The following is a 13,922-nucleotide window of genomic DNA, read 5'->3' on the forward strand; positions in this document are numbered from 1 at the left end:
GCACATTGAGTCAGGTCAAAAATATTTGTTGAAAAGTTTTGTTCTGCATTCAAATTCTCAAAGGTTTTTAAATAGCCTTACTGAGATATATTTCCATACCATACAATATGCCCATTTAGAGTGTACAATTCAACAAATTTTAGTATATTCACAGAGTTGTGCAGCCATTACCGAAATTAATTTTAGAACATTTTCATCACTTCAAAAAGAGACTGTACCCTTTAGCATCACTCCACATCCCCTGCCCACCAATCTACCCTACCTATCCTCTGTCTCTATGGATTTGCCTACTCTAAACATTTCACATAAATGGAATTAAACAATATATAGCCTTTTGTGACTGACTTCTTTCAATGAGCACAAAGTTTTCAAGGTTCACCCACCTTGCAGCATGTATCAGCACTTCACTCTTTTTTTTTTTTTAAATTGCTGAATGATATTCCATTGTGTGTATTTCAAGTAGTTTTAGTAAATCAGCATTTTTAGTTTTTACCTGTTTTGATCACAATTCCCTCTTCCTGAAGTTGAGAGATGAGCCTTTTGGATTTTGCCAAAAGACAATGTGAAAAGGACACTTTGATGTGTTAGGATCAAATATATAGCAATAAGAGCAAACGTTTATATCTCATTTACTGTGTGCCAGTACCTGGTGGTTGTGTGCATAGTAATTTAATCCTCACAAGATACCTGTGAGGTAGGTATTATCATTATCTCCGATTTACAGATGAGAACACCGAGGCATCGAGGTATTAAGTTGCTTGTCTAACACTACATAAGTAGGAAGCAGGAGCTGGTCTTAAATCCAGACAGATTGTCAGTAGAGGCCAGGCTCTTAATCATTGTGTATTCTGCCTGAACTTTGCATGAATTTTCCCCGTGGGCTACAAGATTCCTCCAGCAAATAACACCTGCCCCTTGGGCTCTCCAGGACTCAAAGCCCGGCCCACAATGAGCAGTGTGCAACCCGCGACCCACTGAGAATGAATTAATGAATGAATGGCCACATTAACAAATGAATATGCTGCGTGTCCTGAGATTTACGTTGCAAAGGAAAGGCGTCCCATGGCAGAAAGAGACTGGCCAAGAACCCACCCCTCCCAGGAACCTCCCAAGCCCACGCGACCCCCCTGGCGCAGCCTTCAAAGACCACCAGGAACACGAGGGCGCCTCGGAACCAACGGCGCGACACCCGTTTCCAGCGCCCATGGGGAACCGTTTGCAGGGAACACGCCGGGGGCGGGATCTGGTCGGGAGCACGGCGCCCAGAGGAAGAGCCGGAGCGGCCCGGTGGCCGAGCGTGGGGTCGGGGTACGGGCGGCGGCGGGCGGCAGGAAGGAGGGGAACGCGCCAAGGCGGGGACGTCGGGCGCTCGGCCCCGGCTTAGCCCGGCCCCTGCGCTGCGGCGCGCGCTCCCCGGGCCCGCGCGACCATGAACCTGGAGCGGTTGCGGAAGCGCGTCCGGCAGTACATCGACCAGGTGCGGCTCCCGGGCACCGGGCGTGAGGGGCGGCCAGACCCGGAGAAGCGTGGGCCCCGGGGCTTGTGAGAAGAGGCCGACCTTGAGCCCGTTGCCGCAAGGGCCAGGGAGGGGGGGGCCGGGGGTAACTGTCATCAGGGTTCGTGGTGGGGAGATTGGACCGGCCCTGAGCTTTCGGTTTTGGAGTAAACCCCTGCCTCGCCACCGCCCCCCAAGCGAGTGCGCCCTGTTTGTTGTTTCTCCTACACTCTCTTAGCCCTCAGATGCAGCCTGGGAGATGAGGAACATTTGGAATGAAAGCCACATAAGTGCTGGGATAAGCCTTGCACCTGTTTGAGGTTCCACTCTGCAGCCAGCTTAGCACCGGGGTACAAGCAAGGCGCTAAATAAATATTTAGTCCTAAATGGAAGTTGAACGACTATTTTAGGAGGAAGGTTGCAGGGTGGTCTTTGAATTTAGCTTGCTGTTAGAAATTTTTTTAGAGGGTTAGTTGTAATTCTTATTTGGCTGAATGCAATTGAATGAAGATGTAAACAAGTTTGTTAAATCAATAGGTTTTCAAATTCTCATTCACTACGTCCGCGTTCCCTGCACTACCTGATGAACGAAAAGTGTTTAAGGAAAGAAAGTGTCTCCAGAATCAACAGTATCCGATTATGATGTCATTTAATTTTAATTTAAATGTGTGCTCTCCTGGTAAAAGGAAAGGAGAAAGGGAAAAACCATGCTTCATACAAAGTATTGCAGATTGTAACCATCTCCTAAGGTTTCCTTCTCCCAACTTAACTGGCAGCAGACTTCCTGGTTTGCATCCAGAGAGACTGAGGCAAAGATGATAGAAAAACTGAGAACCAGAATGGGCACTACAGATTGTCATGGGAAACTTGTGATTTAGGACTGCTGGTGGCTTCACACAGTTAGCTTCTTCATTTTTAACATTGGTTAGAGCAGGTGATTTTTTTTTTCTCCTTGATCAGTGAAGCTTCATTAATGTGCCATATTTTTATTTGAGTGTTACTAGAATTAAAACTGTATTATGTAAGGTATATGAGTAAACTGTTCTTCCTACTGAACTCCACTTCGGGATTAACAGCTCACTGAAAGTGTCATTATTAAGTATCAGCGTAAGAAGTGCTGATTGCAAAATAGTCATTTAAATTATTTTCTGTTTTAGATTACTTGCCAATACACTTTTGAAGTGTACAAGTTACAAAAAAAACTGCCTCTGTGAACTGTGTATATCAGAGATCTTACAATAATACTTTTTTCCTTTGAACTAGGACTCACTCTGAGATAGATAGAACTCTACCCTGAGATAGACTCCTATTACTGGTAAAAAATTATTGTATTAAGATGTTGTATTGGAAGAAATGAAATTGTTTCAGGATATTTGTTTTTCCCATTGCTTTGCTTTGTTTTGTTTGGAAATGTTTTTTTATTTGATAAAGTTAATTTAAAAAAGATATTGATGTATTCTATAGCATTATAATATTAGGTGTCTATTTAAAACTATTGAGATTGTACAGTAACCACTTTTTTTTTTTTAAACAGCAACAGTATCAAAGTGCTCTATTTTGGGCAGATAAGGTAGCTTCACTCTCTCATGGTAAGTGACAAAAGCTGTTTTTTTCCCCCCAATTTCTCTAATCTTGCCTCCACTTGCACCTGTGACCATTTATGTACTTTTTTTTTCCCCCAGAGGAGCCCCAGGACATTTATTGGTTGGCTCAGTGTCTTTACCTAACAGCACAATATCACAGAGCAGCCCATGCGCTTCGGTCACGAAAACTAGACAAAGTAAGTAATTGTGTGAGCTCTGCAGGGTTCCAAAACTTTAAAAAATGCCACTGGGTTAGTATTTTAGGTGTGTGTTCTTTTATGTCAAAATTATTTTGAAGGATTCTATTTTTTCTTATTGAATCTGGAGAGAACATTTCTTATTCCTATTGTCAGTCACCTTTTCCTCCTGCTGTCAATCTAGTCATTTCTAAAAATCCAGATTTCTAAAGAGCTGTTGAAATCGTGAATATTCCTTTCCATTTTACTGCTGCTCATACGTATCGGGCCTTTACTTTCTCTGTTCTGTCATTATAGCCTCTTTTCTTATCTCTTTTATCCAGTGTCATCTTTCTCCTTTCTCACCTTCCCTGTCTTTAGTTCATCTTTCAAGCTATCACTAGGGTGATCTTCCTAAAACACAGGTCTGATTGTGTCACTTGGAAAATCATTCAGTGATTTCCCATCACCTACAGGAGAAAATCAAAATGCATTAGTAGACACCAAGGTCCTTTATGATTTCTGTCGGCCCACCTCTAACCACCAACACCATTAACTCATACACATGCACTCCAGTGGTGTTGAGCCTTGTAGTTTCTCGAATATGGAACAATTATTCATACTTAGTACCTGGAATACTTCTCACTCCTTCAATTTCTCGTTTTTCCAGGCGCAGTCAAAATATGACTTTCTTTGTTAAGTCTTTCCTGACTTCTCCCAACTTACCCTTTCCGCCTGCAGGTGTTTCCTTCTTCATATTACTGGTCCTTTTTTTGTGGTCCTTACCACAGTGCACTGTAACCTTATTGAGGTCAGGTCCTTACCCCTTTTTGAATTCTCAGTACCAAGTAAACAGTAGGCTCCTGATGAACACAGGCTAAAGAGTTTGCAATACTTTTAATGCAAGAGTCAAAGGACAAATTATGAAAATTGTTTTTTTCACTTCATGCTTGTAGATTCTTTTAAAGTGAAGATGCTTATTATTTTGACCATTTTTAAAAATAGATTAATTTCTTTTCTAGTTGTATGAAGCATGCCGCTACCTTGCAGCTAGGTGTCATGTAAGTATGCTTTTAATTTCATTTATATTTGCTAAAAGTTTAATTTTATTTGTAATGCCTTCCTTATATATTTGTGAGGATTTTTGTAATGTAGCTTGGCAGTTTAATAAACTATTTCATGAGTTAATGTTCTTTATTTTCGTATTGTTTGTTGTAAAATATTGATTCTCCATTTACTAAAAGCTGACATACATGAAAAAATTCTGTTTTAGACATTCTTAACTTACATAATGAATGGATATAATGTCTATTTCCCTTTTGAAAATCTAGATTATGTTTGTATATATTTAGTGATAGACGTCATGGTGATGGCAGTATTTGCATTTTCTACACAGTATGCTGCAAAAGAGCACCAGCAGGCTCTTGATATCCTTGATATGGAAGAACCAATCAACAAAAGATTATTTGAAAAATACTTGAAGGATGAAAGTAGCTTGAAAGACTCTTCCAATGACTGGGAAATGTCACAGTCATCAGTAAGTATGAGTGATCTAAAATGCTGTGTGTTTTTCTTTGTTTTTGTTTGTTTTTTTTAATTAAATTCAGTTTTATTGAAATACATTCACATACCATACAATCATCCATGGTGTACAATCAACTGTTCACTGTACCATCATGTAGTTATACATTCATCACCCCAATCTAGTGTTGAACTTTTTCCTTACACTGGAAAGAATCAGAATAAGAATAAAAAATAAAAGTAGAAAAGAACACCCAAACCATCCCCCACATTCCACCCCATTTTTTATTTAGTTTTTGTCCCCATTTTTCTACTCTTCCATCCATACACTAGATAAAGGGAGTGTGATCCACAAGGTTTTCACAATCACACTGTCACCCCATGTAAAATACAGTTATACAATTGTCTTCAAGAATCAAGGCTACTGGGTTGGAGTTTGATAGTTTCAGGTATTTATTTCTAGCTAGTCCAATACACTAAAACCTAAAAAGGGATACATATATAGTGCATAAGAATGCCCTCCAGAGTGACCTCTTGACTCCATTTGAAATCTCTCAGCCACTGAAACTTTATTTTGTTTCATTTAGCTTCCCCCTTTTGGTCAAGAAGATTTTTTCAATCCCAGGATGCCGGGTCCAGGCTCATCCCTGGGAGTCATATCCTGCATTGCCAGGGAGATTTACACCCCTGGGAGTCATGTCCCATGTAGGGGAGACGGCAGTGAGTTCACTTGCCGAGTTGGCTCAGCTAGAGAGAGAGAGGGCCACATCTGAGCAACAAACAGGCACTCAGGGGGAGACTCTTAGGCCCAATTATAAGTAGGCTTAGCCTCTCCTTTGCAGTAACAAGCTTCATAATGGCAAGCCCCAAGAATGAGGGCTCAGCATACCAAATTGTCAGTTCTCAATGTTTGTGAGAATATCAGTAATAACCCAGGTGGGGACATCCAACATTTCCGCATTTTCCCCGAGCGCCTCAGGGAGACACTGCATATATGTTTTTATTCTCTGCCCAAATTACTTTGGGATGTATTGCTATTTCACACTAACCTGTACAAACCTACCAGATCTCACTTCCTATTCAAAGTTCCATGTAATTATGGTGTTTGAATAAATTGACCGTACAAGTTAAATTATTTAGTGTGCTGTAGAAGACATATATCCTGCACCAAATAAACATCTCTTCCCTTGTTCTCACACAGAAGTTGAAGTTTGAAAACACAGTCAGTGTCGTCCTTTACCCTTTGGCCTGATTTGCCTTAGTCCCAACCAGATCTGCGTCATTCATATGTCTAACAGAAGTCTGGGCGGTTTTTCAGCTTTTTAAATAGTTTCCGTATGCGCTAATACTGACATTCATATCTGCTGAACTCTAGCTCTGAGTTTCAGGTGTCACACAGATACCCAAAGTACCAGAGACCAACCAGGTTATACACAAAGCAATCAGCATCTCAGAGTTTGGAGATAGCCATTAAAATTCAGGAATAGATGTGACTGCTATAAGAGCTTACAATCTAGGGACCACTACAATAACCTATCTTGCCTATTGACTTTACTTATTATTTTTCTGTATTAATTTTTTTAATAACAATGTAATGCTTTTATTAAATTGTTTTACTTCATTATGGGGAAGAAGGCTTAGTTTATTTCATCTTCATTTCCACTGCTTACACATCACCTGATATTTCAGATGGGTAGTAATGACTGTTCCCTCATTGGTTTCTTCACTGTGCCTTCCTGAGTCTTGCAGCATTGCATTTATACATTCATACATCTGCTTCTTCTACTAGACTGTGAGCTCTCTTAAGGCAGTGCAAATAACTTTTCATCTTTGCACTTCTAACTGTTAACACTATGTTGGGCACATTGAGTCAGGTCAAAAATATTTGTTGAAAAGTTTTGTTCTGCATTCAAATTCTCAAAGGTTTTTAAATAGCCTTACTGAGATATATTTCCATACCATACAATATGCCCATTTAGAGTGTACAATTCAACAAATTTTAGTATATTCACAGAGTTGTGCAGCCATTACCGAAATTAATTTTAGAACATTTTCATCACTTCAAAAAGAGACTGTACCCTTTAGCATCACTCCACATCCCCTGCCCACCAATCTACCCTACCTATCCTCTGTCTCTATGGATTTGCCTACTCTAAACATTTCACATAAATGGAATTAAACAATATATAGCCTTTTGTGACTGACTTCTTTCAATGAGCACAAAGTTTTCAAGGTTCACCCACCTTGCAGCATGTATCAGCACTTCACTCTTTTTTTTTTTTTAAATTGCTGAATGATATTCCATTGTGTGTATTTCAAGTAGTTTTAGTAAATCAGCATTTTTAGTTTTTACCTGTTTTGATCACAATTCCCTCTTCCTGAAGTTGAGAGATGAGCCTTTTGGATTTTGCCAAAAGACAATGTGAAAAGGACACTTTGATGTGTTAGGATCAAATATATAGCAATAAGAGCAAACGTTTATATCTCATTTACTGTGTGCCAGTACCTGGTGGTTGTGTGCATAGTAATTTAATCCTCACAAGATACCTGTGAGGTAGGTATTATCATTATCTCCGATTTACAGATGAGAACACCGAGGCATCGAGGTATTAAGTTGCTTGTCTAACACTACATAAGTAGGAAGCAGGAGCTGGTCTTAAATCCAGACAGATTGTCAGTAGAGGCCAGGCTCTTAATCATTGTGTATTCTGCCTGAACTTTGCATGAATTTTCCCCGTGGGCTACAAGATTCCTCCAGCAAATAACACCTGCCCCTTGGGCTCTCCAGGACTCAAAGCCCGGCCCACAATGAGCAGTGTGCAACCCGCGACCCACTGAGAATGAATTAATGAATGAATGGCCACATTAACAAATGAATATGCTGCGTGTCCTGAGATTTACGTTGCAAAGGAAAGGCGTCCCATGGCAGAAAGAGACTGGCCAAGAACCCACCCCTCCCAGGAACCTCCCAAGCCCACGCGACCCCCCTGGCGCAGCCTTCAAAGACCACCAGGAACACGAGGGCGCCTCGGAACCAACGGCGCGACACCCGTTTCCAGCGCCCATGGGGAACCGTTTGCAGGGAACACGCCGGGGGCGGGATCTGGTCGGGAGCACGGCGCCCAGAGGAAGAGCCGGAGCGGCCCGGTGGCCGAGCGTGGGGTCGGGGTACGGGCGGCGGCGGGCGGCAGGAAGGAGGGGAACGCGCCAAGGCGGGGACGTCGGGCGCTCGGCCCCGGCTTAGCCCGGCCCCTGCGCTGCGGCGCGCGCTCCCCGGGCCCGCGCGACCATGAACCTGGAGCGGTTGCGGAAGCGCGTCCGGCAGTACATCGACCAGGTGCGGCTCCCGGGCACCGGGCGTGAGGGGCGGCCAGACCCGGAGAAGCGTGGGCCCCGGGGCTTGTGAGAAGAGGCCGACCTTGAGCCCGTTGCCGCAAGGGCCAGGGAGGGGGGGGCCGGGGGTAACTGTCATCAGGGTTCGTGGTGGGGAGATTGGACCGGCCCTGAGCTTTCGGTTTTGGAGTAAACCCCTGCCTCGCCACCGCCCCCCAAGCGAGTGCGCCCTGTTTGTTGTTTCTCCTACACTCTCTTAGCCCTCAGATGCAGCCTGGGAGATGAGGAACATTTGGAATGAAAGCCACATAAGTGCTGGGATAAGCCTTGCACCTGTTTGAGGTTCCACTCTGCAGCCAGCTTAGCACCGGGGTACAAGCAAGGCGCTAAATAAATATTTAGTCCTAAATGGAAGTTGAACGACTATTTTAGGAGGAAGGTTGCAGGGTGGTCTTTGAATTTAGCTTGCTGTTAGAAATTTTTTTAGAGGGTTAGTTGTAATTCTTATTTGGCTGAATGCAATTGAATGAAGATGTAAACAAGTTTGTTAAATCAATAGGTTTTCAAATTCTCATTCACTACGTCCGCGTTCCCTGCACTACCTGATGAACGAAAAGTGTTTAAGGAAAGAAAGTGTCTCCAGAATCAACAGTATCCGATTATGATGTCATTTAATTTTAATTTAAATGTGTGCTCTCCTGGTAAAAGGAAAGGAGAAAGGGAAAAACCATGCTTCATACAAAGTATTGCAGATTGTAACCATCTCCTAAGGTTTCCTTCTCCCAACTTAACTGGCAGCAGACTTCCTGGTTTGCATCCAGAGAGACTGAGGCAAAGATGATAGAAAAACTGAGAACCAGAATGGGCACTACAGATTGTCATGGGAAACTTGTGATTTAGGACTGCTGGTGGCTTCACACAGTTAGCTTCTTCATTTTTAACATTGGTTAGAGCAGGTGATTTTTTTTTCTCCTTGATCAGTGAAGCTTCATTAATGTGCCATATTTTTATTTGAGTGTTACTAGAATTAAAACTGTATTATGTAAGGTATATGAGTAAACTGTTCTTCCTACTGAACTCCACTTCGGGATTAACAGCTCACTGAAAGTGTCATTATTAAGTATCAGCGTAAGAAGTGCTGATTGCAAAATAGTCATTTAAATTATTTTCTGTTTTAGATTACTTGCCAATACACTTTTGAAGTGTACAAGTTACAAAAAAAACTGCCTCTGTGAACTGTGTATATCAGAGATCTTACAATAATACTTTTTTCCTTTGAACTAGGACTCACTCTGAGATAGATAGAACTCTACCCTGAGATAGACTCCTATTACTGGTAAAAAATTATTGTATTAAGATGTTGTATTGGAAGAAATGAAATTGTTTCAGGATATTTGTTTTTCCCATTGCTTTGCTTTGTTTTGTTTGGAAATGTTTTTTTATTTGATAAAGTTAATTTAAAAAAGATATTGATGTATTCTATAGCATTATAATATTAGGTGTCTATTTAAAACTATTGAGATTGTACAGTAACCACTTTTTTTTTTTTAAACAGCAACAGTATCAAAGTGCTCTATTTTGGGCAGATAAGGTAGCTTCACTCTCTCATGGTAAGTGACAAAAGCTGTTTTTTCCCCCCAATTTCTCTAATCTTGCCTCCACTTGCACCTGTGACCATTTATGTACTTTTTTTTTCCCCCAGAGGAGCCCCAGGACATTTATTGGTTGGCTCAGTGTCTTTACCTAACAGCACAATATCACAGAGCAGCCCATGCGCTTCGGTCACGAAAACTAGACAAAGTAAGTAATTGTGTGAGCTCTGCAGGGTTCCAAAACTTTAAAAAATGCCACTGGGTTAGTATTTTAGGTGTGTGTTCTTTTATGTCAAAATTATTTTGAAGGATTCTATTTTTTCTTATTGAATCTGGAGAGAACATTTCTTATTCCTATTGTCAGTCACCTTTTCCTCCTGCTGTCAATCTAGTCATTTCTAAAAATCCAGATTTCTAAAGAGCTGTTGAAATCGTGAATATTCCTTTCCATTTTACTGCTGCTCATACGTATCGGGCCTTTACTTTCTCTGTTCTGTCATTATAGCCTCTTTTCTTATCTCTTTTATCCAGTGTCATCTTTCTCCTTTCTCACCTTCCCTGTCTTTAGTTCATCTTTCAAGCTATCACTAGGGTGATCTTCCTAAAACACAGGTCTGATTGTGTCACTTGGAAAATCATTCAGTGATTTCCCATCACCTACAGGAGAAAATCAAAATGCATTAGTAGACACCAAGGTCCTTTATGATTTCTGTCGGCCCACCTCTAACCACCAACACCATTAACTCATACACATGCACTCCAGTGGTGTTGAGCCTTGTAGTTTCTCGAATATGGAACAATTATTCATACTTAGTACCTGGAATACTTCTCACTCCTTCAATTTCTCGTTTTTCCAGGCGCAGTCAAAATATGACTTTCTTTGTTAAGTCTTTCCTGACTTCTCCCAACTTACCCTTTCCGCCTGCAGGTGTTTCCTTCTTCATATTACTGGTCCTTTTTTTGTGGTCCTTACCACAGTGCACTGTAACCTTATTGAGGTCAGGTCCTTACCCCTTTTTGAATTCTCAGTACCAAGTAAACAGTAGGCTCCTGATGAACACAGGCTAAAGAGTTTGCAATACTTTTAATGCAAGAGTCAAAGGACAAATTATGAAAATTGTTTTTTTCACTTCATGCTTGTAGATTCTTTTAAAGTGAAGATGCTTATTATTTTGACCATTTTTAAAAATAGATTAATTTCTTTTCTAGTTGTATGAAGCATGCCGCTACCTTGCAGCTAGGTGTCATGTAAGTATGCTTTTAATTTCATTTATATTTGCTAAAAGTTTAATTTTATTTGTAATGCCTTCCTTATATATTTGTGAGGATTTTTGTAATGTAGCTTGGCAGTTTAATAAACTATTTCATGAGTTAATGTTCTTTATTTTCGTATTGTTTGTTGTAAAATATTGATTCTCCATTTACTAAAAGCTGACATACATGAAAAAATTCTGTTTTAGACATTCTTAACTTACATAATGAATGGATATAATGTCTATTTCCCTTTTGAAAATCTAGATTATGTTTGTATATATTTAGTGATAGACGTCATGGTGATGGCAGTATTTGCATTTTCTACACAGTATGCTGCAAAAGAGCACCAGCAGGCTCTTGATATCCTTGATATGGAAGAACCAATCAACAAAAGATTATTTGAAAAATACTTGAAGGATGAAAGTAGCTTGAAAGACTCTTCCAATGACTGGGAAATGTCACAGTCATCAGTAAGTATGAGTGATCTAAAATGCTGTGTGTTTTTCTTTGTTTTTGTTTGTTTTTTTTAATTAAATTCAGTTTTATTGAAATACATTCACATACCATACAATCATCCATGGTGTACAATCAACTGTTCACTGTACCATCATGTAGTTATACATTCATCACCCCAATCTAGTGTTGAACTTTTTCCTTACACTGGAAAGAATCAGAATAAGAATAAAAAATAAAAGTAGAAAAGAACACCCAAACCATCCCCCACATTCCACCCCATTTTTTATTTAGTTTTTGTCCCCATTTTTCTACTCTTCCATCCATACACTAGATAAAGGGAGTGTGATCCACAAGGTTTTCACAATCACACTGTCACCCCTTGTAATCTACATTGTTATACAATCCTCTTCTGCAGTCCAGACTATTGGGTTGAAGTTTAATAACTTCAGGTATTTACTTCTAGCTATTCCAATACATTAAAACCTAAGAGATGTTATCTATATAGTGCATAAGAATGTCCACCAGAGTGACCTCTTGACTCCATTTGAAATCTCTCAGCCACTGAAGCTTTATTTCATTTTATTTCACATCCCCCTTTTGGTCAAGAAGATGTTCTCAATCCCAAGATGCCAGGTCCAGATTCATCCCCAGGAGTCATTTCCTGCATTGCCAGGAAGATTTATACCCCTGGGAGTCAAGTCCCAGGTAGCGGGGAGGGCAGTGGGATCCCCTGCCAAAGTGGCTTAATTAGAGAGAGAGGACCACATCTGAGTAACAAAGAGGCACTCAGGGGGAGACTCTTAGGCACAATTATATGCAAGTTTAGCCTTTCCTTTGCAAAGGATGGGTGGAGGTGGCCTCAAAAGGGCAAGTCCCAAGACAGAGGGCTCGGCATATCAAACCACCAGTCCTCAGTGTTTGTGATTTACATCAGCATCAGTCCAGGTGTGGAAGTCCAACACCTCCGCATCCTTTCCAGCTCCTCAAGAGGCCCTGTAAATATATTTTTATTCTCTGCCCAGATTACTTTGGGAAGTGTCACTATTTCACTCTAACCTATACTAACCTACCATATCTGATTTCCTACTCAAAGTTCCATGTAATTGTGGTGTTTGAACAAACTGACTGTAGAGTTATACTGTTTAGAAAATATAGATCCTGTACCAAATAGACATCTCTTCCCTTGGTCTCGCATGGAAGTTGAAGTTTTAAAACACAGTCAGTTTTGACCTTTACCCTTTGGCCTGGTTTACCCTAGTCTTAATCAGATCTATTTCATTCATATCACTAATTGAAGTCTGACTCTTTTTCAGCTTTTTAAAATTTTTTAAATTTTTTAACAGTTGCTGTATGCGCTTATACTGACATTCATATCTGCCGAGCTCTAGCTCTGACTTTCATGTGTCACAGAGATACCTAAAGTTCCAGAGACCAATCAGGTTATACACTAGGGGATCAGCATCTTAGAGTTTGGAGATAGTCATTACAATTCAGGAACAGATTTGACTGCTGTAAGAGCTTACAATCCAGGGTCCATTACAGTAATCGTTCCCTTAAACTGTGTTCTAAGATTCAATTCTGAGTTTACACATTGTAGTTAGTCCATATTGGTGAGGCATTATAGCGTTTGCCTTTCTTTCTGGCGTACTTCACTCAAAATGCTGTGTACAGGATCCATTCACCTCGTTGCATGTCTCACAGTTTCACTCCATCTTGCAGTTGCTCAATATTCCATTGCATGCATACACCACAGTTCACCATTCTGTTCCTCAGTGTACACTTAGGACACCTCCACTCATTGCAAATCATGAACACTGCCTCCATGAACACCGGTGTACAAATGTCCATTCATGTCTCTGCTCTCAGATCTTCTAATGACATACCCCATAATGAGGTTGCAGGACCCCATGGCCCCCACATACTTAGCTTTTTGTGGAACCACCACACTGACCTCCTGAAAGGCTACACCATTCTGCCTGCTCTTCAACAGTAGATAGGTACATCCCTCTCTCCATGTTTTCTCCAACATTTTTACTCCTATTTATATTTTTTCCTACAATTTTATAGTTATGTTCACATACCATACATTTATCCACAGTGTACAATCAGTTGTTCACAGTATCATCATGAAGTTGTACATTTATCACCACAATCAGCACTTGAACATATTGATTGCTACAAAAAAAGTTTTTTGTTTTTTTTTTTAAGTGAATAATTAAAAAAATGATAAAGAGAAAAATAACATGTCATATAGTGCAATATAATAGTAAGGACAGAAAACAGCACCACTACCAAGAATCTCGTATCCCTCCCCTATATCCCCTCTCATACCCACTTAGCTTTGGTGTATTGCCTTTGTTACATTTAATGGAAGCATATTATAATGTTACTATTGACCATAGACTCCAGTTTGCTTTATGTTTTTTCCCAAATACCATCCCTTTTTCAACACTCTGCATGGGTGACATTCATTTGCTCTCCCACATGTGAAAACATTTTTATGTTTGTACAT

At 40.5% G+C, this 13,922-nt stretch overlaps 1 protein-coding gene across 5 annotated transcripts in view; it reads left to right on the plus strand.

Moving 5' to 3' along the window:
- Positions 1 to 1,308: 1,308 nt before the first annotated feature.
- Positions 1,309 to 13,922, plus strand: part of CDC16 (cell division cycle 16) — a 62,652-nt gene continuing 50,038 nt past the window's right edge. For 4 of the 5 annotated variants that reach the window (XR_005212306.1, XR_005212304.1, XR_005212305.1 and 1 more), the window contains exons 1-9: positions 1,309 to 1,477; positions 3,030 to 3,084; positions 3,178 to 3,275; positions 4,277 to 4,315; positions 4,651 to 4,791; positions 9,664 to 9,718; positions 9,811 to 9,908; positions 10,910 to 10,948; positions 11,284 to 11,424. Coding sequence is in view for 2 of the 5 variants with exons in the window: in XM_037806531.1 (XP_037662459.1) it covers positions 1,430 to 1,477; positions 3,030 to 3,084; positions 3,178 to 3,275; positions 4,277 to 4,315; positions 4,651 to 4,791; positions 9,664 to 9,718; positions 9,811 to 9,908; positions 10,910 to 10,948; positions 11,284 to 11,424 (714 nt within the window). In the remaining 3 variants the exon portion in view is untranslated. Of the gene's footprint in view, positions 1,478 to 3,029; positions 3,085 to 3,177; positions 3,276 to 4,276; positions 4,316 to 4,650; positions 4,792 to 7,943; positions 8,113 to 9,663; positions 9,719 to 9,810; positions 9,909 to 10,909; positions 10,949 to 11,283; positions 11,425 to 13,922 lie in introns of those variants that run through there. The other variant, XM_037806532.1, reaches the window with a different exon arrangement.

The sequence above is a fragment of the Choloepus didactylus genome, chromosome 17 (assembly GCF_015220235.1).
Source record: "Choloepus didactylus isolate mChoDid1 chromosome 17, mChoDid1.pri, whole genome shotgun sequence".
NCBI classification, from domain to species: domain Eukaryota; kingdom Metazoa; phylum Chordata; class Mammalia; order Pilosa; family Megalonychidae; genus Choloepus; species Choloepus didactylus.